Source organism: Thermobia domestica, chromosome 11 (assembly GCF_964235325.1).
Source record: "Thermobia domestica chromosome 11, izTheDome1.hap1.1, whole genome shotgun sequence".
Taxonomy (NCBI): domain Eukaryota; kingdom Metazoa; phylum Arthropoda; class Insecta; order Zygentoma; family Lepismatidae; genus Thermobia; species Thermobia domestica.
The window spans coordinates 159534325-159562278 of record NC_137464.1 but is presented as its reverse complement, the minus strand read 5'-3'; the positions used below and the strand labels follow the sequence as shown (position 1 = coordinate 159562278).

Below are 27954 nucleotides of genomic sequence, written 5' to 3'. Positions count from 1 at the left end.
AGGTCGTGAATGGTAGCAAGTGGAATTTTACACAATTCCTCGTGCAGGGCATCGGCCAGTTCTGTGAGAGAGGATGGAAGTGGAAATCGTCGCCTGAGTCGTGTTTCCAAGACGGACCATAGATGTTCAATTATGTTGAGATCTGGGATTGGGCAGGCCAGGGGAGGTGTTGAACTTCATCCCGATGTTCCTCAAACCACGCTGCGACAACGCCAGCTGTGTGAGTGAGTGCATTATCATCCTGGAAGATGGCGTCATTGTCCGGGAACAACATCCGGAACATAGGATGCAAGTGGTCTCCTAAAATTGCGACATAATCGTTGACACTGATTCGTCCGCTAAGTGTGACCAGAGGACCCAATGAAAACCATGATATGGCGGCCCACAGCATCACCGAGCCGCCGCCATGTTTCACACTTGGGCGGAGACACTGCAGATCAAAAGCATCTTTGGGCGTTCTCCACATATAAACACGGCCCGTGGTTGGGAATAGGGTGAAGGATGACTCATCCGACCATATCAGACGTTTCCAGTCCTCAACGGTCTAGGTTGCATGGTCAAGGCACCATTTGCGGCGTGCGAAAGCGTTATGGTCCCTGATGAGCGGTTTGGCCCGTGCAACACGACCCCGTAAGTTCATGTCATGTAATTCTCGGCGGACTGTAATTGTCGAAACAGGGTGGGAGAGGTACTGATTGAGTTCCTCCGTCACTTGCTCCGCAGTGGCACGACGGTTCTGCGTGACAATGCGCTTTAATACCCGGCGTGACCTGTCACTCATGATTTTCTTCCGCTTACTGTTCCGCTTCCCTGATGTGGTTTTCCTGTGTGTTGTGTAGGCCGTCATCACCTTCGACACTGTCCCACGCGACACACCTAACACAGTAGCCACTGCCGTCACACTCACTCCACATAACCGCGCGCCAACAATTTGCCCTCTTTGAAACTCTGAGATGTCTCCCATTTTACACTATCTCCGTCTGCTGCAGCCACTGGACACTGCTGTTCCACTGCGCCTGACGTAGTATGGAGATCGACCTAACACACCACCACCAGCGGTCCGGCGCTGCGGGCGCCACGACACCACTGCCAACCCATACATCTGACGTGTTGCCAACTACATGTGTTTCCATTTTTCTGATCACCATCTGTACATGCTCTTCATATAATGTAATAAAAGGGCCATGCTGGGAATAAGAAAAAGAACATTCCTTGGACAAAACGGAAACTATTGGCATCAGAAATATTTATCTACGAGGCATGCGCAGTAGTATATTTCAGAATAGTTACTGTTTAGTTCAGTAAACAAAGAAATGGGCATAAGAAAGCAAATATGTCGCGTCAACGAGATCGACCAGAATTGACAGAGGCGGAAGCAGATGTGTAGTAATACAACAACTTGGTTAAATTGATAATTGGTTCTGTATCCTGTAGAAGATCTAACACAACTTTACGGGAGAGCAGAGAAAGACTTACTAACGCTATCATTTAGTAAGCTTTAGTAACACGATCATATAGACACAAATGGATGTAACTGTGAGTACTACAACTTGGATTTAACGAAAGCCGTTTAGATATTCAGTTGTTTGCAGGGTTGTATAAGACACAAACAGATAAGACAGAATACAATTATTCATACGTTAGCTTCCAGTAGCTAGATACATGCAATTTCTGGTTAGATACTGAAACTCCTGTCGAATTTTAATACATGACGTATTGCAGGATACAAAATGCTTCCCATTACTTGTTTCTTTGTAGACAGCTACTATCTTAGTTCTGAAAGGTTGTGTATAAACTAGGGATAGCAAATTCCGGAATTTTTATTTTCCGTACTCCCGAAAGTAAAACCGGACAAATTCCGGAATGCGGAAAATTCCGATTTTGGAATAATTCCGGAATTCGGAAAAATCCGGAGTTTTTTCAATTCCGGAATTTTCTAAATTCCGGATTGTTTCCGACTTCCGGAATTCTTCTGAATTCCGGAGTTTAACTGAATTTAGTGGCGGAAATAAGTCTTTGACCAGGTAATGGCGACTGCTTTGAAAGAAATGGAGAGTATGAGAATTCAATCTGTCATGTTTGTAGTTTCGTGTGGAGAAAAAACAAACTTTGAACCTACGGTTTAAGAACAACTCAAGTTATTAATGTAATCTTTGCCGACATCATAAAAGAAATACGAAAGACATTTTGAATCGAAGAAATATAACATACAAGTTTGCAAGCGGAGACAAAGAAACCTAACGTAACCAGACTAAAGACGAATCGTTTGCCGCGTAGCGATCGCGGTTCAGTTGTCAAAGTGCTTGTGCGAATGCACGTCGCAATTTTTTTTATTTAGGATTTTTGATGGCCATTGATCGGCGATGACATACGTTTTATTATATTCAGATATTTGAATACTCGGATGTTTCAATACTTGAACTATCAAATCTTTAGGAATAATAATAGTAATAATAATAAACTAATAATAATAAACGAATAATAATAATTATTATCTCTAAAAATATCTTAGAAGATTAAAAGCTAGGAGCCAACTATAGCTCAGGTCATATCATTACAAGCAGAAACGTGACATTTGGAAAGAATATTTCGGTTTGGTTTAATGTTGCCTACGAGAAGAGGAAATTCCCATCTCGTTTCTAAAACAAACAAAATAACATGAGAATTAACATTTTACATTCGAGACAAGGCTAACTCAAAATTTTCGTCTCTCTTTGGAGATAAGAGTCGAAAAGTATCGTAAACATTTCCCGTCTTGTCTCGATTCTCGAAATAGTGTATGTGCATTCTTTAAGTAACAATTGCTCTGTAGACTGAATCTCGTAGACAATTTCGTTACATTGTATTTCAGAGCTCATTGAATTATCATCTGTGTAGGTATTTTTGTAGCAAAGCTTTTATATTTACCTCTGCATATCCTAAAAATTAGTTTATTATATGCCTTACTGTTGCGTGATATTCAGTTATTTTTATTACAGTTATTTTCCTTAAAACATACAGTAGAATATTGTCTACATGAAACTTCAATGGAAAACTCGAGTTTAAAATTCGGGTAGTTGCACAGGTGTGTCTTGAAGGTACGGAAGCCTTTCCCCGAAATCTCTAGTTTTAAGTAAGTTTTGCCAAATTTTAGGGCAAGTATAAAACTTTTAATGTCATTATTATTATTATTATTATATCAACAAGGTATATAATCTTTAAAAGATATGCGGTTTTTATCTGAATAGTAAAAGCTAATTGACTGTCGATCTCGGTCGTTGAGAAGTCTTCAGGAGGCAAGGACATCGGTCACGTTCTGGGTTTGAATTCCGAAAGGGCAAGTATTCGGGCTCGAGCCAAAAATTGTTAAAAGTTATAGGCTTCAGTCAAACATGTTCAAAACAGCTGGGACCGAGTTTAGGCTTCTCAACGGCTCGGCTTACAGCTCATTCACTATCGAACAGAACCGAAAAGTGAGCCGACCCAACAGCTCACCCAACCAAGCCAATTTGAGCCATCGGCTTAGTTGAGCTGAGTCGAACCGTGCCGATGGACTAGTTTCTACTTAGCTGGCTCGAACCGGTTCACATGAGCCGAGTAGGTGACCCATCCCAACCGAGAAAGCTCGAGCCATCGGCTCAATTAAGCTGAGTCGATGGCTCGTTCCAACTGAGCCGGCTCAGGTCATCGGCTCAATTGGGCCAAGCCGACTGGAGCTGTTCACTCAGTTGATACGAGCCGAGCTGGTTGATATCACTACCCGGGTTGGTCTTCTGCTCGGGGTCAAGAATACGACCATGCAGGTCTCAGCCTTGATTTTAAGAACTACAGTATATACTCATGTTGGTGATTACGACATTTGAGGCTGTCTCGTAATAATAATAAAATAAAACCTCTTGCCTTCTCGTTATCTAGACGAGACGAGATACACTAAAATTGCTTCACGAGATGCACTAAAATTACGAGACGAGATGCACCCCTGTCGTCAGCAACACTAAAAGTATTCCACATTACTGATTACATTTCTTATGGCTTTCGCTTTCCACTCTAGTCATGCCATTATTTCAAAACGAGTTAAAACGAGCTGAACGAGTGAGCGAGCCATTATGAAACTCGACTCAACTCGAAACTCGACCTCGAAAACAGCGACTTGGCTCGGAACTTAACTCAAGAAAATTACCTTTGACTCGACTCGAATTGAATTCAAGTCATGTCGAATTCGTATTTGTATTTTATGTTTCCACTTACAAATTTCTACTCTTTTTTCTCCCTTTACCTGCTGTTTCTGGCTTTCTCTTTCTGTGTCGATTTTTTCCGAATTCCGGAATGTTAACGAAATCAGAAATTTCTAATTCCGAATTCCGGAATTATTCCAAAATCGGAATTTTCCGAATTCCGGAATTTGTCTGGTTTTACTTTCGGGAGTCCGGAAAGTAATAATTCCGGAATTGGCTATCCCTAGTTTATACACAACCTTTCAGAACTAAGATAGTAGCTGTCTACAAAGAAACAAGTAATGCAAAGCATTTTGTATCCTGTAATACGTCATGTATTAAAATTCGACAGGAGTTTCAGTATCTAACCAGAAATTGCATGTATCTAGCTACTGGAAACTAAGGTATGAACAATTATATTGTGTCTTATACAATCCGGCAAATCACTGAATATCTAAACGGCTTTCGTTAAATCCAAGTTGAGTACTCACAGTTACATCCATTTGTGTCTATATGGTTGTGTTACTAAAGCTTGCTAAATGATAGCGTTAGTAAGTCTTTCTCTGCTCTCCCGTAAAGTTGTGATACGGTCTTCTACAGGATACAGAACCAATTATCAATTTAACCAAGTTGTTGTATTACTACACATCTGCTTCCGCCTCTGTCAACTCTGGTCGATCTCGTTGACACAACATATTTGCTTTTTTATACCCATTTCTTTGTTTACTGAACTAAACAGTAACTTTTCTGAAATATACTACTGCGCATGCCTCGTAGTTAAATATTTCTGATGCCAATAGTTTCCGTTTTGTCCAAGGAATGTTTTTTTCTTATTCCCAGCATGGCCCTTTTATTACATTATATGAAGAGCATGTAGGTCTAAATATCTCATGTATTACATAGAATGTAGGTTTAATTCTTCCAGCAAAGAAGGAACATGTGATCATAGTATACAACCTACAGAAGTGATAGCTGGCAATACAGTTGTCGTAATCCCTAAGAACACAGAGGGTGAGCGGTGCCCTCCCCGCTGGTCTAGCGGCTAGCACGTGCGCCTTTGGTGTATGGTGTCCCAGGTTCGATTCCCGGCGGGAGAGTGTTTATGATTTTTAATTGTCATCGATGTTTCTGTGTTCGTGTCCCTGTCGTTATAACTTATTAGGTAAAGCAAGTTAAACGGTGAACCAAGTAAAATTAGCAATAAGTAAGTTACTGAAACACGTTCGGTTAGTCAGTTAAAAACAAGTGGGCAAAGCACTGGCTTTTCACGCCGTCCATGCAAGTTCGAATCTACCTCGGCTTGATTTTTTTATCCATTTGAAAGAAAGTATTGTTTCTTTTCGCTACAGGTATTCACGCTTTTCGTATTTTTCGCCGTCCTTCACAGTTAAAGTAACTGGCTATTCTTATTCTTTTTTTCGAATAATGGATCTTCTATTTGGTTTCATGTCAAACATGCACACGTAATGAAAAGACGCTGATAATAATAATAATATCAAAATATTACTAGCTAACTCGCGTGTGTATTTCGACAATATAATTTTATATTATTATGTAAAAATAAGTAAGGTTGACTGGCGCCCCCCTATTTTTTTCGATGTGCCTTATGGGTCCACAGTGTCCAACGTGGTCCCATTCCACGATCACCTCCTGTTCTCTCGATATAAGTTATCGACATTTTGCCTAAAGAGGGCTCTGCCGTGGCCATATGACTCCCCATGACAATGACTCTTCGTTCATTTTGCATTGAAATCGCTAATTTTTGTCAGTACTATGAGTGCATACTGTCCAACGTTGCTCCCATCACTCTACAATTTCCCGTTCTCTCGATATAAATTGCTAATATTTTGTTTGTAAGGTTGATATGGCGTGTCAATCATTAAGTTTGAAGAAGAATTGAGGAAGATATTGCCTTGCCACAAACAACGCCTATTATTATTATTATTATTATTATTATCATTGTTTTACTTACCACTAATGTTGCCTACCTTTATTTACAATGCAATGTGTTACTAAAAAGCAAATCAAATAACACTCCTCACCATTCACGCTCCCGAACTCGAAAGACATGATTTACAGTTCTCTGTGTTAGGAGAAAGCACATTTATTTTATTATTAATCCTACAAATAACATGTTTCACTAGTTACTTCACTTTCAATGTGTAATTTCATATAATCACTAACAATCATCTTGTTCCGATACGAAAATAACACTCCTCCTGCAAAAAAAAAAAGACTGACCGTAGCGAAAGGGCGTGAACCTTCTTTAGACGATTAATCGGGTCCAATATTTCAATAAAAGAGGATAAGTCCCTGCACACAAATATTTCAGTAAAAGAGGAAAAGTTACTAAAACTTTCTGAATACCTATTTATGGGCGAAATTTGGTTCCCTTGGAACTTTTTAAGAGTTTGAAGGGCCGCCATTTTGAACATTTTCATCTGATTATTCTGATTAACGAACTCATCAAGATATTTTAACAATTAATGTTCGTGCCATGTTTCGTCTCAATCCGCTGAAAATTAGGGTGGTTATGGCATTCACAAGTATATATACAGATAGATAGATAAATAGACACTCAGAGGGAGAGAGAAAAAATGTTTTGCTCCCTTCTCGGACCTGTGTTGCGTCAGAACTAAACCGGGTCTCTTTGCAAAATGTATTGACCAGCCTAACCTAAACACAAGCATCTTACTTGCTAAAGTAGAAACGTGGTCGAGAAGTGTAAGACATGTAGAAATTGTATTTTAATAACCATGAGTATGGATTCGAACCCCTCCACTTGCATGTTTTTCTTTTTATCTTTTGCAGCTACGTCGAAACGTTCAAATTTTATTCTTTACTAATTGCAAATGGCGTTTACATTCAAAATAAGAGGAATTTTGGTGGCATTTGTTCGGATATTCTTCTCTTCCGAAATTAAGAAAAGAATAAAAGCAGTACGCAAAGACAAAAAGTATTATCAGTACTAAACATTAGCAATAATAATTGCTACGAATTGCTCTTTTACCATCTCTCATGAGCTGTGTGTATTATCAACAAAAATTTTTAAAAACGTCCTTGCCTGGGATTCGAACTGGCGTCCTTTACATTTGTAAGCCAGCACCTTAACCACTACACCAAAATCAGGGCGTGGTGAATGTTTAGTTGTCGACTTATTTGTTGTATTTGTGTTTTATATTCCCACTTCGATAATTCTTTCTCTTTTTTCTCCGTTTAACAGCTGTTTCTGATTTTCTCTTTCTGTGTCGTACTTTCTTTACATTATGCACTATTCGTATTCACAGCTTGTGCCCCTCTGCAATGTCTTATTCAGATTAAAGTTTTCTTTTTGCCCCTCAGTAAACATTTGATTGATTTAATTCTCATACTCTCCACGGATGGAGCGCAGGAATGCCAAACTCGAAAAATAGGTGTACACTTACTTTCCTGACAGATAATACCATACACTTACGAAGGACCACGATCTTCTGGTCAGGTTTCGATTCTCAGTGAGAAAGCATTCTTTTTTCATGCAAGGATTAATTCAACTCTAAATCGTGAAGTACTGTTCTTGTGTTCGATTCCGGTGAGAGACCTTTCAAAATGAAAGCATATTTAGGGTCCTTGTTCGATTCTCGGTGAGAAAGCATTAAATACTTTAAGACATTAAGTTAACTCGTTCCTTTCTGTCGTGAAACGAAGTGCTATATACGTGAAATTCTTTAGTGTTCATGCAAGGATTAATTCAACTCAACGGTCGTGAAGTACAGATCTTGCGTTTGATTCCGGTGAGAGACATATCAAAATGAAAGAATATTTAGGGTCCGGGTTCGTTTCTCGGTGAGAAAGCATTGAATACTTTAAGACATTAAGTTAATTCGTTCCTTTCTGTCGTGAAAACGAAGTGCTATATCCGTGAAATTCTTTTTTTCATGCAAGGACTAGATCAACTCTAAAATCTTGAGGTACCAAATTCGATCCCAGCTCCCCATCAAAGTTTATTTTTGTGTACAGAACCTTTATCTCGTTAGTTAGCGAAGCTACAATCAAGATTAGTTATCTGTTTCACTTTCACTCCCAAAATAATAATAATAATAATAACAATAATGTGATGTATTTTTAAAATTTATTTTTATGTTTGTTATTTAGGTTTTAGTACCACTTTTTAGGTCTGAATTCGATTCTCGATGAAAGAGAGAGAAAGGGAGCATTGGACACTTGAAAGCATTATAGCGGTTCGAAATGAAGAGCTTCGAACGATGTATATCATATGCTACGATAAAATCAATACGAAGTGCTATATACGTTAATTTTTTTTTTCATGCTAGGATTAATTCAACTCTAAATCGTGAAGTACTGGTCTTGTGTTCGATTTCGGTGAGAGAGCTTTCAAAATGAAAGCATATTTAGTGTTCAGGTTTGATTCTCGGTGAGAAAGCATTGAATATTTTAATACATTAAGTATGCTCTTCGGCTTCCCAGGAGAAACGAGGCGTGGAAAGACGAAGACCAATAAATTGGGACGCTTCGATCACTGGATATCAAAGGATTGGGGATAAGGGTCTGAAAAAGCTACCCAGTACTATGCAAAATAGCTATTCAATACAAAACAAAAAGACGAAAACCAATCAATTGGGAAGCTTCGATCGTGATAACTCAAAGGACTCTGATGAAGATCCGATAGCCGTCCAAGAGTATGAGAATAGCAACAACGGGTTCTCTGGACCAAAATTTTCGCATGTACTCTTTGCGGGAGAGGCGGGGAGTGGGGGATCCAAATTAGCTATCCAATACAAGACGACTAGAAAACGAAGACGAAAAGGCATGTTTCATCTTGTTTCTGCATCTGGTAGGCGTCCAAGATTATGAGCATAGCAACAGCGGGTTCTCTTAACCAAAATTTTCCCACGGAGCTCCTGGTGGTAGCCCTTAAAAGCTATGAGCATAACAACTAAAGGCTTGTAGAAACTCGCCTTCGAATTCTAGGAAAAGATATCGAATTGTAGGAAAACAAGATATTTTTGCTGACCCGACTTTCTATCAAGCCTCTATTCTACTGCGAGCATACGGCCTATAGCCTTCTATGCCGAGTGGAACCAGGTAAACTGAAATTATTTTGCACCTCATGCTGCAAATTACGTGCTATATACTCCTTTTTGACGTGAAAAGATTAAGCTTAAAGCGGAGAGAATTTTGATGGTTTCAAAGAACTTATGGAGATTTCCTACCTCTATGCCATTCTGCCTCTCTTGTACTATGTTGTTTGTGCAATAGATGAAGGAGAAGACAAAACTGATCAAAGTAATGTAAGACATCATCAAAGTATCCATGGTGAACCGTGACGGCCACACGAACGGTAAGCTCCTGACATGCACCTGAAATTAAAATTCTGTTATTAAAGTTATTGGCTTGTTAACTTATGTCTTGACATAAAACTGTAGGATTGAGTGTTTTATCACTACCTCAATTCCAAAATCTCTGTAATCTTACCTAACGTTTTAAGTGCAAGAGTGCCAATCGGAATACTTCAATCTAAGATTTATGATACGGATTATCCCAATCAAAATATAATAGTAGCAGTGCTAGGTTAGCTCCCAATGGACCCCCCAGGACTAAATGAAACTAGTATTTTCAGGAGCTTCAAACATCCCTGAATCAGATTTAAGATGTTAATACGAAAAAAGTTGTTCCGATGAGTTAAAATTCAAGATGGCCGAGAGCCGCGACATCCTTTACGTACCTATAAAATAAGTTTTCTTCAAAAATGTACACAACGAAAATTAACAACAGTAGAATTTTAAAAAACATACTTTGTTTTCTTTGGTTTCTAACAAGCAATTGCGAGCACATATTGTTGCCTTCTTATCTTTCTAGGTTTAGAACACTTCCAGGATATCTCCAATTTGCAACCATGCAAACGTTCGTTACTTTTACATATCAAACATGTAAGATATGTTTTTGGAACATGTCGTCAGTAGGCCCCGTTTTACCTGGATATATAGTAAACATTTTGGCTACGGATGCCTGTACTCATACTTCAGTTGATGATGAAAACGAAGATGATATTGATCTTCTGTTAGTAGGCAGCTTAACAGATATTTCAGATGATTCAGAAGATGAGTGGGAGGTTTGGTAGGCCGTATTGCGTTTGTAAGTCTTAAACACGTTTTATTACGTAAAGACCAAAACTAGGGAGACCTTAAAAATTTTTGTAAACTGATGTCTTTAAAGTCTTACGCGTAAAATTAGAAAGCAACGTGTCATAGAAATAATTCTAAAGTGCTTTTCATGCAACATCCAATATTTTAGAAACGTTTTGAAACATGTTCATTTAACTACTTAACATGACAGCGTCATTTAGTTTCAGGGCCGGATCTTGAATACTGTGAACTACGCGTTTGCAGGACGTGTCAGGTGAAGAGGTCGTCAAACTGGAAAATTAATTTTGTTTTTTAACTGTGAATATTCATTAGAGAAAATGTTACGATGAAAAAAAATTGCAAATAGGTTCAAACATAGTAGAGACTGTGCCACAGATATAATATATCAAAAGGACAATAAGTCGACTATTTGCATGGTTGGTTGTGTAAAACACACTTTTATAATTAAAATGGACTTGTACAGTCAGTGACAGTAGAAAATGGAGGTTGGATACATAAGAAATGATAGCTTTTTCCAGTACCAGTATAGTTTCATTCGATGTCTGATAGTTGGACAACCAACATGACAGCAAATACGTGCCCCAAAACATAACATGCCAGGATATTCCTCCATTTGGAGGAAAAAGTATTACTATCTGAGAGTAGTGCACTCAAACGGGTCGGGTCGGGTTGTCGGGTCGCGTCAGTCGGGTCAGCTCGGGTCGGGTTGTCGGGTCGGGTTGTCGGGTCGGGTCGGGTTGTCGTATCGGGTCAATCGAGTCAGCTCGGGTCGGGTTGTCGGGTTGGGTCAATCGGGTCAGCTCGGGTCGAGTTATCGGGTCGGGTCAGTCGGGTCAGTTCACTTTGGTCAACTGAGTTTAGGTTGAGTTTAAACTGGAGTCGAAAGCTGCTGTTTTTCACTAGCTGCCTAATTAAAAATAGCAATTTTCAATTGATTTTATAGAAACCATAAATCTATTTTGAACACTTGCAGCTAGTGTTTTTATGATAAATGCTTATTTTTCTACTTGTGTGTACTTTAATTTTTAAATGTGGAAGATTGATTTTACCAATCGACTGTAATATTAATATCTACGCCAATATGGAGTCTGGATTTAGAACAAAACTAGAAGTTGTTTAAACAACGCCAAAAGAGAGATTGGATATGGACGACCAAGCCCAAGCAGGGCCGCGGTGGCCCAGTGGTAGAGAATTCATCACTGGTGCATGGAGTTTTTTTCAGGGGGGCCAATGAAGGGCCCAAGAGGATTTTGAGGGGGACATCTCCAATATATATATATATATATATATATATATATATATATATATATATATATATATATATATGTGTGTGTGTGTGTGTGTGTGTGTGTGTGTGTGTATTCAAGGTGAATGTTTCCATCTTTATTGTTCATGATTTTACTCTTTGGAAAACAGTGAAAATATAAAAATTTAGTACCTCAAACAACTAGGATTCATTAATGCAATTGATTTCTAATATAAGTAAATAGTTATTTAATCATGGCATTTAAAATATGTGTAGCTGGTTAACTTAAGTGGAAGCAAATACACTTTTACAGGTAAAGAAAATAACATATAGGTTCATGCCTCTACTTGAAGAGAATCTTTCTATTCGTGTGGGCAGCAGCAAACATATCCACAACTTGTTAAAGATCTAACGATTTAGCAATTTTCCTCTCAATATAAAGTAACACTAAGTTTTTCAACCTATCATGAGTCATTGAATTGCGTATACAAGTCTTTAATCTTTTCAAAGAAGAGAATGGCCTTTCACATGTAGCACTAGAAACTGATATAATCACAGAGATGATACCTAGCTTGTAGGTTTCTAGGAATGCGTTTTTGTAGACACAAAGAAGATCAACGAAATTCGTTAAGGAATCGGCTTTCGTTTTCTTCTCGTCTTCATACAACTTAATTGTTAGAGCAACCCACATTATGCTTTATTTCTTGTTTAATTATGCTTTTTTAAAATTATGCTTTATTGTTAATTTCAATGATTATTTTATATTTATCGTGTATAATGTATATTTATTATACATCAAATATTCTAAATATCTTGATCTATTTATTGATATTTTTTGCAACTAGTTTCTCTCATATTTAATGAACTTTCTACTTAATTCATTGTAAAGAGATGTGCTTTGCTCGAATAAATTTTTTCTATCATTTTTGTGCGCCTTACAGGTACATATATACACAAAGGGAAAGTAAAAGATGCTACCAAAAAGTACAGAAAGTGCTTAAGTTCAAAAAGTAAACATAACAATACAGTGATGACGCCAGAGGGGGCAAGGGGGCGAGCGCCCCCCTAGTAGCTACTTCTGCCCCCCTGACTGGCACCTAGACTGCCCCCCCAGACTCGTACAATCTTTAAACATTCTTCATGTAGTATTATATATCAGTATCATAACCAATCTCATTGACAAATTGTAGTCTACTTTCCATGAATTTACTATGTGGCAGATTAACCCTCAAGCTTTCTTCTTTGAGCGTTTGGGTATGCACGCATATTTCTGTTTTCTAATTTAGCCCCTTTTGAGGTAAATTTTAGTTATACTTCTTTCTTATGATTTTTAATAATTGTGCCTAGCGAACAATAGCAGAATTGGTCGACTTGTTTTCTTCTCATTGGATCAACTTCGATTGGAAACAACAGAAAGGTAAAACCAGTTACGTAACTTCTTTGTATTTGTCCAGGTTTGAAGTTTTCAGTTTCATATTTTGTTTTATTTAAAACTTATTTTTTCTGAAACATTATTCTCGGCTTCCAATATTCAGAGGATGTGCTTATAACAGCTTAGTTTGCAACTACCAGGGCTTAATTTTTTGAAGGAGATAAAAAGAGTTGTGTTTTCCCTTCCTGCAAATGATAATAATAAAATTATGGAATGAAATTGATTCTCAATAAAATGTATTGTCAGAGTGCTGATCTTTAGTTAGTAATTGGTTTATACTAGTGCTCCTTTACTTATTTTGTTTCAAAGTACTGACGTGACGTCTACCATATTGACTAGGAACTGCTGAAAAATTCGTAGCCCAACCCAGAAGGAGTGCACGTGGATTGCTGAAGTTTTACTTCTTCTTCTCTTCCCCCGAGAGATAATATACTACCTTGTACAGTGCTCCAGCTTTTGCAGAAAAGTTAAAAAAATCTAGATTTCCTCGCACCACTGTTCGTAGCACTACCCCTTTCAGATCTAAAATGGCGTCTTTCAAGTGTTATTTATGTTTGTGAAATAAGTACACGTAATAGTTAGACGGAGCTAAATCTGCGGAATAAGAATGATGATCTAGACATTGAAATCCTAGATTATGCAATGTCAGTTATGTTCGCAGGGGCTTGATGGACAGGTGTATTCTCCTTAAGGAACAGAATTCCTTTCTTTTCATTTTCCGCAGCGTTGAACTTTGAATTTTTCTTTCAGTTTTCTAAGTAATGTAGAGATTCTGGATTAAATATCTGACCATTGAGGAGGTAGTCTACCACTCCATACTTATACCAGAAGAATGTTCCAAACAGTTTCTCAACCTACTTCTGTGTCTTGAACTTCTTGAGGCGATGGAGAAATGAGTGCTACTACTCCATTGACTGTTGTTCCGATTCAGGATCATAGTGGTACAACCATATTTCATCTATGGTTACTATTCGTCAGCGAAATTGATCAGCATTACGGTCAAATTGGAAGAATACTTCTCTTATGCCGAGAACTTGCGCATACCCAAGCAATTTTGAAATATGCTACCGACGAGTTCCAAAGAAATGCCCAGAATCCCTGACACAAGTTTTGCTGAGAAGGTAAAAACTGAGAAAGCGGAGTGCAGACCTCAGACTATAATAAATATAAATAGCTTAAATTATTTTTGTCACACAAAAACTTGGGTGGCCTAGGCCCTCCGGCACCGGGCTATATCCACCACTGGCTGAAATGCTGCAATTTTCAAGAATAATGTCACAAATTGCACTCATGATTCCAGGAAGAGTAATTGCTTTTAATCATCCTGGATGTAAAGCATAATTTGTTGAGAAATTGCTACGTTTATACTAAGCCACTTACTTCTTCACCACTATATATAACGGAGGAGAGTCCCGTGGTGTTTCACTGATTTCCTAATTAATTTACTTCGGAGACTTTCCTTGGTGGAACAAAAATGTTATAACAGTAAGGACCTGGATGTTCGTGAAATTATCTGCTTGGGCACACATAATAACTTCAGAGGCCTGAGAAACAATAAGAATTTCATTATTAATATGAAAATTTATATTTGTACATACAGAGATATGTTTTTCTAAACTACGGTTTCATTTTTCCACCTAGTACCTACACTCCTTCTGGATTGGACTACGACATTTTCAGCAGCTCCTCGTAAATTCTCTCTCTGGCTCTCTCTCTCTACATATATATATATATATATATATATATATATATATATATAGAGAGAGAGAGAGAGAGAGAGAGAGAGAGAGAGATACGTAGCATATAGACGAATGTGTTACTTGTAGCATACGCGAAGGTAATTCAATTTATGTTTAGGCTTCAAAAGTTTCATTGAAAAATATTTCATGTGCAGACGTTACTTATTTGTTAGTTACAAATTTTATTTGAAATAAGTTTAATTTATAATCATATATTTGGTCTAGGAATTAATTCGTGCGGTTGGTACGCACACATTGAAGCTGTAGTACAAACACAAAATACATAAATACCTTAAGAAAAATATTGTCCATCGCTAGCCACCACTTTCGCCCATCTGTCAGGCAATGTACGGATTCCGTGGCGAAAGAAGTCATCATCCTTGGAAGCGATCCAGTCAGAGACCCATGTTTCGATATCTTCTGAAGAAGTAAACCGCTGTCCAATCAAATCGTTGTTCATGCAATCGAACAAGTAGTAGTCCGAAGGAGCAACGTCTGGTGAATACGGTGGGTGGGGTAAAACTTCCCATCCGACATTTTCTAAATAGGTTTTGACCGGTTTTGCGACATGTGGGCGAGCGTTATCATGTTGAACAATAAGTTTATCATGTCTGTTCTCCCATTCTGGTCGTGTTCTGGCCAGAGCTTGCTTCAAACGCATTAATTGTCGTCGATAACGTTCTCCATTCATAGTTTCACCCGGTTGCAGCAGCTCATAGTACACCACACCTTTCATATCCCACCATATACACAGCATAACCTTTGCACAGTGAATATCTCGTTTTGGTTGTGATGGACCTGGTTCACCTGGTTTCACCCAGGCCTTTTTTCGTTTAGGGTTCTCGTAATGGATCCACTTCTCATCACCCGTAATAATTCGATGCAGAAACCCCTTTCTGCTCTGTCGTTGAAGCAGCAATTCGCAAATGGTTTTTCGTCTTTCAACGTCTCTGTCTTTCAATTCATGTGGAACCCAATGTGACATCTTTTGAATCATTCACATGGCTTTCAAGCGTTTGGAGACTGTTGTTTGATCAACGCCTAATGCTGCTGCAAGTTGTTCCTGCGTTTGACACGAATCCTACTCGAGCAATGCTGTCAATTCTTCGTCTTGAAATTTTTTTGGCTGTCCAGCTCGCTCTTGGTCTGCCAAGCCGAAATCACCACTTCTAAACCGTGCAAACCACTTCTGACACGTTCGCTCAGCTAGAGCGTGGTCACCATACACTTCCACCAAAATACGATGACTTTCAGTCGCACTTTTCTGCATGTTAAAGTAATGCAGCAGGACACCCCGCAAAAACACTTTATCAGGCACAAATTGCGCCATGTTCACTTACCTACAAACTGGTGTTGTTGACGCTTTAATCCACTGCCCTATACTACGAACGATACGCGATGACAGGGGTTTGCAACACATGTGTGGATACACGGAACTGTGGGACGCTCCGTTCGTTGCGCCATCTCTTGTCCACCCGCACGAATTAATTCCTAGACCAAATAGATCTAACATAAAAACAGCAACGAAATACACAATGTAATGTAAAATAAGTCAAACGTAATAAATATGTCATTTTTAGTATGGCAAATAGCCGCCCCCCGAAAATGTATCTGCCCCTCCTTTTCCCCCCTAAGAACTTAAAGCTGGCGTCGTCACTGTAACAATATAGTATGGAGTTCTTGCATACTATTCATTGTTGGCGGAAAAATTTCTTCTTTTACTTTCTTTTCTCCACATCAAAGAATTACACCGAAAAGTTAACAGAAATGAAAATAAGCTTTTCATTGTTGCATTGTTATGTTCTCAATGATTTTGCATTGTAAATATTGGCTTTAAAAATATTAACACAGTATGTTAAACTTTCAGTTAAAGAGAATTTTTCAAGAATTGTGCTATATATTTTAAATTATGCTTTATGTTTTATTTTCTAAAATTATGCTTTTAAAACTAGTTTCCCAATGTGAGTGCATTTTGGCGTTCACCCAGTGTCGTGACCATAGTGCTCTCAAACGGGTCGGGTCAACTCGGGTCGGGTCAGTCGGGTCAGTTCGGGTCGGGTTGTCGGGTCAGGCTACTCGGGTCGGGTTGTCGGGTCGGGGCAGTCGGGTCTGCTCGGGTAGGGTTGTCGGGTCGGGTTATTCGGGTCGGGTCAATCGGGTCAGCTCGGGTCGGGTTATTCGGGTCGGATTGTCGTATCGGGTCAATCGGGTCACCTCGTGTCGGGTTATTCGGCTCGGGTTAACCGGGTGAACTCGGGTCGGGTTATCGGGTCAGGTCAATCAGATCGGATCACGGTTCGGGTCAGTCGGGTCGGGTCGGGTCATCGGGTCGGGTCAGTCAATTCGGGTCACGTTGAGAGCACTATCTGAGAGCACCATTTAGAGAAACAACCACGAGATAAATCTGCAGAAATTCCATTCACATTAAGTTCAAAGAGATAGGAATTAATGCAAAGAAAACGAAAAGAATAATACGCTTCATGCAGAAACCGAAAAAGTACGGAAAGCTAAACAAAATGAGAAAAGAAGGAAAGGAAAGAGCAAAAGACATGGGAATAAATTAAATATTAATACTTAAGGATAAACAGTGTCCGTCTTTCCCCCTGCCCCCGTCTTGGTTTTTCTCCCTTCATAGGATAAATCTCTTTCAGTATCAAACATCATTTATAGTGTTGAATTCCTTGAAAAAATGTTAACTCAGTCTAGGCCGAGACTCGAACCCCAGACTCTTAGAATGACAATCTCATGCGGAATTCACTTACCTACACAGGCTCTATCTATAAATAAGCTATTACCCGCGCTGTTATCAAACGTGTTAAATCAGCCATTGTCGGTGAGCCACCCCAGTTCCATTTGAAGTTTAAATTTTATTTACCTCACTTAGCCATCTATGGGTAGCAGTCCCCTTGCTTTCATAAAAAGCATTTGTTCTGTAGATTAAAATCAAGAATGAATTAATCTGTACTTACTCTTGGGAGCTTACTGGTGCACCAACATATCTATCTATCTATCTATCTATCTATATCTATCTATCTATCTATCTATCTATCTATCTATCTATCTATATATATATATATATATATATATATATATATATATATATGTGTGTGTGTGTGTGTGTGTGTGTGTGTGTGTGTGTCGGATTGATTGAGGATTAAAAAAGCGATTTCGCAAATTTACGGAACGCGTGTTAACACAACAGTAAGTACATCTCGTAACGTTGTTACGTAACACACGCAATATAAATAAAGTTTCAAAACCAGAAGTCGGAAGATATGCCGTGGGTAAGTCGGTAAGACGTCTGCTTGCTGAGTGGAGAAATCCGGGTTCAAATCTGGGCTGTTACGTTTTTTTCTGTTCCGTTGAAAATACATTTCTATATTTTTGCGTTTGAAATTGCTTTCTTTCATTTTTTGTAATTATCTTAAATTAGTGAAGGCCAAGTAAGGTCAGATTACATATATGTCTGCTTTATCTGTGTGTACAGTCCAGAGATGGAGTGAGTCAATTGGGTCAAGATTTGTAAGTAGGTCAGTGGGTCGTGGGTCAACAGGACGTGACTCACTTTGACACACCACCCACCGTGACCTCTCTGACTCACACTGACCCTACGTTTTAAATTTTAAGGTCTCCCTCTTTATTCGGCCTCTCTCCTTATTATTAAATTCAATGTATAGATAATTATTGAGTTGAGTTGATTTTGAGTTTAGCAGCGAGGCTATATGAGACGGGACCTACTGATTAACATAGAAACCGAAAAACATGAGCTCCCGTTGGGAATCAAACCAGGGTCTTCCACGCCACAGGTATATAATTGTGTCTTATATAGCAGTTAATATTCTTGCTATAAAGTATCAAATAACTAAACATTTGATGTAAATAAATGAGAAACCTAAAATATTGCAGATTACTGCAATTGCGGTTTACTTCAATTTTAAGCATTATACATCCGTATAATTGTTAAAGTTGCTATATAAAGATGCAGATTATGAATTATAGTAATTTTTTCTATGAAATGAAATTAAATTAAGTTTGACGTCCCATGCTTATGTCGGCTAGGTAAAGGAGACGGTGATGATGAGAAGTTAACGAAAATTGTGGAACGATGTACGTAGGAGGAAACAGGAGAATCCTGAAGAAACGAACGCACACGGTGTTTCTTCACCACTAATCTGACTTTGTGCAAGCTGGGATCGAACCAAGGACCCCATGCACCAGAGGTGAACGTACTACCACTAAGCCACTTCGGCCCTATGAAAAATACAACCATATTTATTCTCTCTCTCTCTCTCTCTCTCTCCATATATATAGGTATCAGAAGCATGAATAATTTTCATTTTGGGGGGAGCGGTGGCTCAGTGGTAGAGCGTTCACCTCCGGTGCTTCGGGTCCCTAATTAGATCCCAGATCGCGCCGTTTGGACTTTGTGGTGGACAAACGCTTTGCTGGTGGGTTTTCTCGGGGTTCTCCTGTTTCCTCCCACTTTCTTTATTCCACCATTTAATTCCTTTCTCATTATTACCGTCTCCTTTAGCCTAACCGGCATAACCATGAGACGTTAAACTTAAAGATTTCATTTTATTTCAATTTTTATTTTGAACGTATGGTTTCAAGTTGGTATTAAACTCAGAACTCTGATCTTAATGAGTTGAGTTGATTTGGAGTTTAACGTCTCTTTCAACAGCAAGACCATATATGACGTGGACACATTGATTAACGTAAAACCCGAACCATGTAAACTCCCGCCGTGTGGTGGTGATTGTGATTTTGAGTTTAACTGCCCGGTCAGCAGCGTGGCTATAGGAGACGTGGACCTACTGATTAACATGGAATACGAAACACATGAGCTCCCATCGGGAATCGAATTCGGGTCTCCCACGATAAAGTCGCGCGTACGCTAACTCCCACCGGGAATTGAAATCTGTTCTCATTGTAAGAATGTTAACGTTCCTTATTTTACCGTTTTTGTATAACTTCATGGACCAAATTTCACAGAAGTAAATCCCCACGGTAAGCAGGTTTGCATATCCAGACTCCTAAGTATGAAAACATTTACGCTCACTCCAACCTCAAACAATTCATGAAGTGACGAATAAAGGATAATATTTCCGATAAAGTATATGGTTTGAAAAAATACCATATAGGAAGGGGACATATCAGTCTTTCTGCTCTTGGAGTTATTAAAACACGATCATCGCTCAGTGGTCTTTACCATTGAAAGATATTGCTTCTTAAAATATTTCCAAGTAACTTCCAATTTTCTCGTTCTTGTTGTGGGGCTCAATGGTAAACCGCTTACTCCGGTGCGTGTGGTCTTTATTGTTTCGATCCCCGCCAAGTAAGTTTGCGTTGGACAAGATCGTATCCGTAGGTTTTCTCAGGGTACTCCCGCTTTTTTGCCACTTTTCATTCCACCATTCTTCTATTATCTTTGACTTGTTGTAATCATTGAGCTCGGTGGTTCAGTGGCAGAGCGCTTCCTCTCGTGCGTGGGGTCCTACCTTTTTCGAACCCCAGCCAAGTAAGTTGTGTAGTGGACAGGATCGTATCCGTGGGTTTCCGCACGGTACTCCCGCTTCTTCCCACTTTTCATTCCACCAGTCCCTCTATTAATCACTGACTTACTTTATTCAATGAGCACGGTGGCACAGTGGTAAAGCGCTTCCTCTTATGCGTGGAGTCCTTATTGTTTCGATTCCTGGTCAAGTAAGTTTGTGGTGGACAAGATCGTATTAGTGGATTTTCTCAGGGTACTCCCGCTTCCTCTCACATTTCATTCAACCAATTTTTCAATCATCATTGACTTTCTTTAAACAATGGAGAGGTCTTAGTCCCTTGAGCATTGCGGTGATGTAAGAAATCAGATTCGGTCCCAAGCATTTGGGTTGTGATGTAAACCTTTGCTGTGGTTCAATCTCAGTATTTTATTACGCGAGGTAAGACCATCCATACAGCTATAAATGTTGTTCTATCTTACGCAACCAGGTATTGATATTGAGCCAATGCGGAACCTCATTTTTGGCGCTTTGAGGCCAGGAACTGACTTCGGATATTACGCTGTTTTCAAACGACTAGGATCTTTCGAATGTTACCATCCGCGTCCAACAACCCCATGTTTAAAAGGGGAATAGAAAGAACACGTGTCTAAAACTTCCTGACCCAGTTTCTTGACGTTCAAGTTTAGGGATTGATTTCTGACATCACAATTATGCTCAACGGATCAAAACCTTTCAAATGCCGCCTACGCCGTCCAACAACTTCATCTTTAATAGGTGAATAGAAGGGACCCGAATCCATAACGTCAGGACCCCATTCCTTGAGTTGCGTGGCCTGGGCCAGACTTCTGACATTACTACTGCACTCAGGGGACCCGGATCTTTCCAACGCTACCACTCGCGTCCAGCAACTCCATGTCTAACATGGTCGTCCTGACGTAGGAGAATCGACTCCATGCTTTTTTCATAATTATTCTCCAAATGGATTTGTATACAAGGTAGTTTGGCAAGTTTAGCAGCAAGTCTAAAATGAGCTTCTTGAGAGTGGCTTTTATTTGTTAAAGAATACATAACGATCGCTTTTGGCTGTTGCAATGGTCTGTTTAAGCGGCTTGGTAAAAAAAAAAACAGCGTAGCATAACAGCAAAAAGTGTTTCTCTTATATGTTAAAAATAAAAGCACAGAAAGAAAAAGTCAAAGTTTGGTAAGGTGAGTGTCGGGGGACGCCGAATTCTACTTCGCTCCGGCAACGAAATTTCTAGCTACGGCTCTGAGCTCCAACACTTATCGGCCATTCAGAGTCTCATCCCTTACCTACAACAGCGTAGTTTGATTAACCTGTTATACCAAAACGTTTGGAAAGAACCTTTGAGTGTGACTTATTGATAGCTATGCAATATCAAGGTATATAAAATAACAGGTAGCCCCAGTTCGCGATTAGCGTTTTGATTGGCTACCTGTCCGTGACGTCATGTGGAGGTATCGGTGAAGATATTTTTCTATTTTCCTGCTTGTTACACTTCCGCTTTACTCGTAAAACTGTATTCAAAACGTAATTATGAAGTTCCTTGTCTTTCCAAATACAAATAATGAGCTTTTTCTATTCACAGGTGAGACGATATAGTTTAATAAATAAATAAATACTGTCAATAATGATTAATTATCTATACAAATAAAAATGAATATAATGTTTTGCTCGCTAACTTATCCTAGACTTTTGGGCCGATTTTTATAATTTTTAGTACATGAGTTGATCTGACTAAGATTTTTATCACATTATTTGGATTAAAGGGTGAATCCTAAGGGGGTAGAGGTGGTTCAAAATATGTGCCTAAAATACAGTATCTCACGAGCCTATCAAGTTAGAAAGATAAAACTCGGTATATAAACTCCTCATTAAACTTAAGGGAATATATATTCCATTGCTTTGAAAATTTCCGTTTTAAGTTGAAGAAGAGCCATTTTCTATTCATATAAATAAAAATCATTGTAAGAATAATTGACTGCTAACTCCTCCTCGACCAACTTAAAGTACCAAGTAATATTGGTACTTTAATGCGCCCAGGACTAACTTAGGATCTTATCATTTTTCATTTCGGGGGTGAGAGGAGATAGGAAGGAGACGACAAATAATCGAAAAGAGCCGAAATTGGTGCCCAGGCCATAATTTTCGGGGTCACTGAAATGAATAGTGACCCTCCACATACCGTTTAAATCCAAATTCATCCTCTTTGGGAATGGGGAAGGTGTGACATTATAGATTTTTGTCATTACACTTTCATTGAAACGTGAATTCTAAGAGGGGAAGGAGTTCAAATACTTCCCATAAACCAATTCTCTCCATGAGAGCATTTCAGGTAGTAAAATACATAAAGCAACATAATTCAAAATATTCAGAGATTCCGGGTATGTAATATAACAAATTAGGTTAGGTTGTGTTAGGATAGGTTAGGTTACGTTAGAAATCTAATCTACCCTAACCTAACATAACCGAACCTAAGCTAACTTAATTGGATTAGATTAAGTTAAGTTAGGCTACAAATCTAACCTAACCTATTGTATTTAATGTGTATTAATCAAACTGACAGATATTATCACTGCAAAATATTTCCATTACTTTACTAATATTCGTTTATTACTCAATACAACACGCTTTACATTATATATTACAGATTACAAGTTACATACATAAAAAGAAAACCCTTCACAGGGGAAAATTTGCAGTTATTTGTCCTACACTTTACCTTTCGATTTCTTGGAATTTAGTTTCCATGGCTTAACCCCCTCTGTCCGTCAGCCCTTCTATTACCTGCTATTACCTAAGAATAATGGTAAGAGTGCACTTAGAGGAGAACAAGTGATTTTGTCACACGATCTGGTATTGGAGAAGGAATAAAATCAATGTAATTTCTACGTAATAATACGGTTCGTTTACACAAGATTAGGTTAGGTTACATTCGGTTCGTAGTAGGTTCCTATGAATGTTCTTCTCCAAGTGCACTTTGAGCACTTTGTCAGAATAATGATTCAGATACTCAACAAAACTAAAGAACGTCATTTAAACTAAAGAATAGTGTATGAGGGTATACATTTATATTCTCGTTAGTACCAAATTCCACTTCGCTTTACGTACATAAATTGCTTAAGTTTCAGGCCATCAGAAACAAATGTCAATAAAAGTAAAATAAATTATTTCTGCTTTTCAACTTGATTAGCGTGTAGTTTGGTATCAATACTAAAAGGGACAGCGTCAGATCTTAAACATTACTTTTGGGGGAAACCTAGAAGCTCATTTTTCAAACCCTTTGATAATCTTGTGGTGAAAAGTGAGCAGAACATATTCGAGCGTAATCCATGTTAAGTGTTCTTTTGCTTACAGCGGGAAATCCATCTTCTTCGAAGTTCATCATTTCTAGGGAATCGATGGAACATTATTTCATTTGTATTGCTTCTTCTGTTATTATAATGAGCTACTGCGCAATTAAGATGGTTTTTGACCATCTTGAAACAGTAGTGTAAATATTTATGGAGTACTTCACTTCTTCTGTTTAAAAATTCCGCGATACCTCCACGTGACGTCACCGGCCTCAAAGTATCCTGGGAAAAGAGAGAGCAGAAAAGCTGAATCATGAGTCCCCTGATGCAATATGTTGAGAGAGTGCTAGTCTTCAGTTTAGCAACGAAGGTGCCCTTAGGCGAAATTTCACGTTGCTCTCTACTTTTGTCTGTGCCTTGTAAATCGTAACATTGTGTTTAAAGACAAACAGAAAGAACGTCAGTTGTTTAGTAGTTCTTTGCAGAGCAACTGATAAGGCGTTTGTGTCTTTTACACAAATAATTTTTGCCAGATTGCTGTTTGAAGCCTTTTTGCATTATACACAATAAAACAACATATCCAGATTCAGAGATATACACAGAAAGTTTAAAGAAGTATTGAAAACATCTTTATTATTCAGATGCTTTATTATTATTATTATTATTATTATTATTATTATTATTATTATTATTATTATTATTATTATTATTATTATTATTATTATTATCTTGAGTACAGAGATACAAAGAACAAGAACTCCGTCACCATTAACATGGAAGCGAAAATGACTTCGAATTGGAAATAATAGATCAATGCATTTAATTTCGGGGAGAGACTATAGGGCAGACACGGATCCAGGGAGCGATCGGGACAATCGCCCTCCTACCCTCCCACGGAAGAGGAAGCTTTCTTATTTTATATATAAATAAAACCCATCCCAAAATTTGGAGCTCTTAAAACTAGCTAAGTAGCAGTATTACAATCCACGCCCCCCCCCCCAGAAGTCCGTTCTGGATCCGCCCCTGCTACAGGTGTACTTTTGGGTTCACTGCTTTTCCTTGCAATCCACGCTCATTGCTGGATAAATATTATATTTTATTATATTACTTGTCAAATTGAGCGAAATAGTTTTACCACAGCGGCAAATTCAACAATTAGGTTTAGGAAAAACAACTCATTGGTTCAAACACACACAGAAAGAGAGAGTCCATTTGTTCGTAATGTTTTTTTGAGGTTCGCGGCGTCTCCCAAGAAGAAATCTTGCTAAAACATATGTTGTTTTTAACAAGGAACGTAAATGGGTATCAGCTATATCAGTACTTCAAATGAAAAGCAAAAAGAAAAGAGAGACAAAGATGAGTGTAATGTCCTATACTGTATTTTTGGCATTGAAGAATACCGTTACTGTTTTATTGATCTACCGTACACACTTCTGCATTTTACTAACCAAGCCACAATCATGCTATATATACCATATATCGGCTAGGTCCAATCTGCTGCCAATGCGCCTTTTCTTCAAGGAACTTTTTTTTATTATTACACGCTCAGAAACAAGGATAATCACCCGAAACCTGAGAAGATCTGGAGAATGACCCAGTAACAATAAACTGACAAAGGGAAGGACTGACAGCTGGGGAGCTTCGCCCCTTAGATCCTCACGTTTACTCGGCCTACGGCCTCGCACCTCTTAAATCCACAATTCTACCAAATTTCAAGTTTTTTTTCCTATTTCAACTATCTAAAAGATAAGATTTTTTATCCTAAGAAAACGACCATTTAAATAACATGGGAATTTCTTCACCCCCCTTTAGACCCCTTAAAAACTACAAATATTCACTTTTGGCAATTTTCCTGTACGTTAATTCCGAAAGGCTACACTCTTACGAAATTTCATCATTCTAGTCCTGCCGGAAGTCTCTAAACATTTTGGGGTGTAGCAGATGTCCCATATAAATAACATGGGGAAGATTTTTCAGTTTCTTATAAAACCACTCTACATTTGGAAATTTTTATTTTTAGCGAATTACTTAGTTAAAGCTAACGAAAACGTATAAGCATACCGAATTTTAAGTTTTTGTTTCAATTCCAAGTACCTAAAATATGAGATTATAGGTCCAAAAAAAGGACCATTTAAATAACACGGGGAATTTCTTCACCTCTCCTTTAGATCCCCTAAAAATTAAAAGTATTCAATTTGGCAATTTTTCTGTCGGTTAGTCCCGAAAAGCTACAATCATGTCAAATTTAAGCATTGTAACCCTGCAGGAAGTGCCCAATAATTTGGGGGTGTAAAACGTGTTCCATATAAATAACATGGGAATGATTTTTCAGTTCCCTATAAAACCACTCTAAAGTTGTAATTTTTTTTTATTTTTGCCAAAAGTGAATATTTTTAATTTTTAGGAGATCTAAAGGAGAGAGTATATATTAGTGTACCATAATGTGTATATTGTCACGGACATTGCGTGACAATGATGTCTCCGTGTCCCATACGAGTTACGGGGAAAATCCCACACTTCATCATATGTTGTTGTAAACATAAAGGTATTATTACCTTCTATTTGACGATTAAACCCGTGTAGTTCTTACATTTTGTTGGGCGTGTCATTTTCATTACTTGTTCCTGTAGTTTGGAGGGCGACGGAATTATTATGCAGTGTTGCAAACCCCGCACACCTTTGGTGTATCTCGGGAACGGTTAGAGATATCGCTTTCGAACAAACGCTATTAGGATTCCTGAATCTTACATAGACTTTCTATGGTGTTTTCAACATTATGTCATATGGGCACTTTTCCTCCTATGGCAACTGCAAAATTTTCAATTTTTTCCCCTTTGCTGTGGCAACCCTGTTACTCACTGGATGCTGTGCGTTCTTTGGTTTACTCTTTCGGTTACTCCTTTTCATTCCGTAGTATTATTTTTCTTGCCTTTTTGCTAGTTTTGCTCTACGGACACTTTAATTTCTTGATCTTTGAAGCTTTATAACTTCCTTATTTGGCAACACTGACAGGTGCGGTTTCGCTTGTTGGTATTCACATTCTGTACTAATTCTCTTGATAGCATGAACTTATATATGTTCTATTTAAAAAAAATACAACTTTGTACTGAGCTGGCAACACTGTTGACCTGGTATCATTGCGTGGTACCTCAAAAGACGTCCCCCTTCCACAAGTATCTGGATCCACCACACTCTTGCTAATATCTCTTCTGGTTTCCGATTTATTTAGGGCTGTCCAACATTACTGAACCACCCTGTATATATATATATATATATATATATCACGTTTGTATGGGCGCCCTTTTGGTAGACTTGTCCACCGCCTTCGTTAGTATCCCAGCACGGCCCTGATAACAATTCTCTTCTCTACATTTGTATGATTATCACTTTCGAAATTTTGTCCAGAGGTCGAAAGATACTTTATACAGCCTTCGCTTGCCTCTCACTTTCTTTCAGGTTTCGTGAGCTTCCTTTTCTGATAAAAAGCTCACCTGACTTTTTTTTATCGGTGACCATGTTGTGTTATTACATGAGAAACAAAGTTCTATTGAAAAGTGAAAACGCATTCCAAATGACAAATGGACTAAGATATTAACAAAGTGGGCATTAAGCAGTGGGCAGGTACTGTGAGCTACTGATATTAGGAAGTTAATTTAAAGTTTCCTTCAGAAATGATTTTTAAAAAATTCCGTTTGTACCGCCCGCCTTTTCACAGTATTCGTCCCCCTCCCCATTCCTGGACCAGTGGACAACAAAAACCTAGACGCTTGAAGTTCGGTAATTGCATTTTATTTACGCTGACTTTTCTAAACATTTAACTGTAGTCATTGAACGGAAGCACTATGCGGTGACACTGTTTAAAAGGCGGAGCACCCTTGAAGGTATGTCTTTCTACAGTGATAATGTCATCCAAACTATAAGCCACACGTGCAGTTGAATTCCTTTATTTGTTGATCCATTCCTATTTCAAAGCCATATTGAGGAATGATATTTTCTAGGGAAGTCGCGGAAGAGTTGTTGGGAGAGGAGTGAAGAGTCTGTTATATTTGTATTTTGTGGATATGGTGGAATTGTGGAAAGAATCAGTAGCATAGCGTGGTATTCCGAAATGGGGATGCCAAAGTTAGTCATTTGTGAGATACAATATTATTACAATCACCAATACATAGCTATTTCCAGGGGACGTATAGGGTTATAAAAAATTAGGTGCCAAGCCCCCTAATTACAGGCCTAGTGGGGCATACATAAGCAAATGCGTGGATTACGTTAGAAACCAATAAGCAATTGTCCCAGCTCCTTCTTGCCATTACCATTGTGATGAGAAAACTCGGCCCCACGGTTGAGTGAACATTGTTTTCAGTATAGTTCCCTTTATTTGTCTCTCGTGTTCA

At 38.5% G+C, this 27954-nt stretch overlaps 1 protein-coding gene across 3 annotated transcripts in view; it reads right to left on the bottom strand.

The window, feature by feature from the left end:
• Positions 1–27954, bottom strand: part of LOC145664529 (phospholipid-transporting ATPase ABCA3-like) — a 705558-nt gene that overhangs the window by 591924 nt on the left and 85680 nt on the right. For all 3 annotated transcript variants that reach the window (XM_081731273.1, XM_081731272.1, XM_081731271.1), the window contains exon 5: positions 9404–9550. In XM_081731273.1, coding sequence (XP_081587399.1) covers positions 9404–9550 — 147 coding nt within the window. The remainder of the gene's footprint in view (positions 1–9403; positions 9551–27954) is intronic.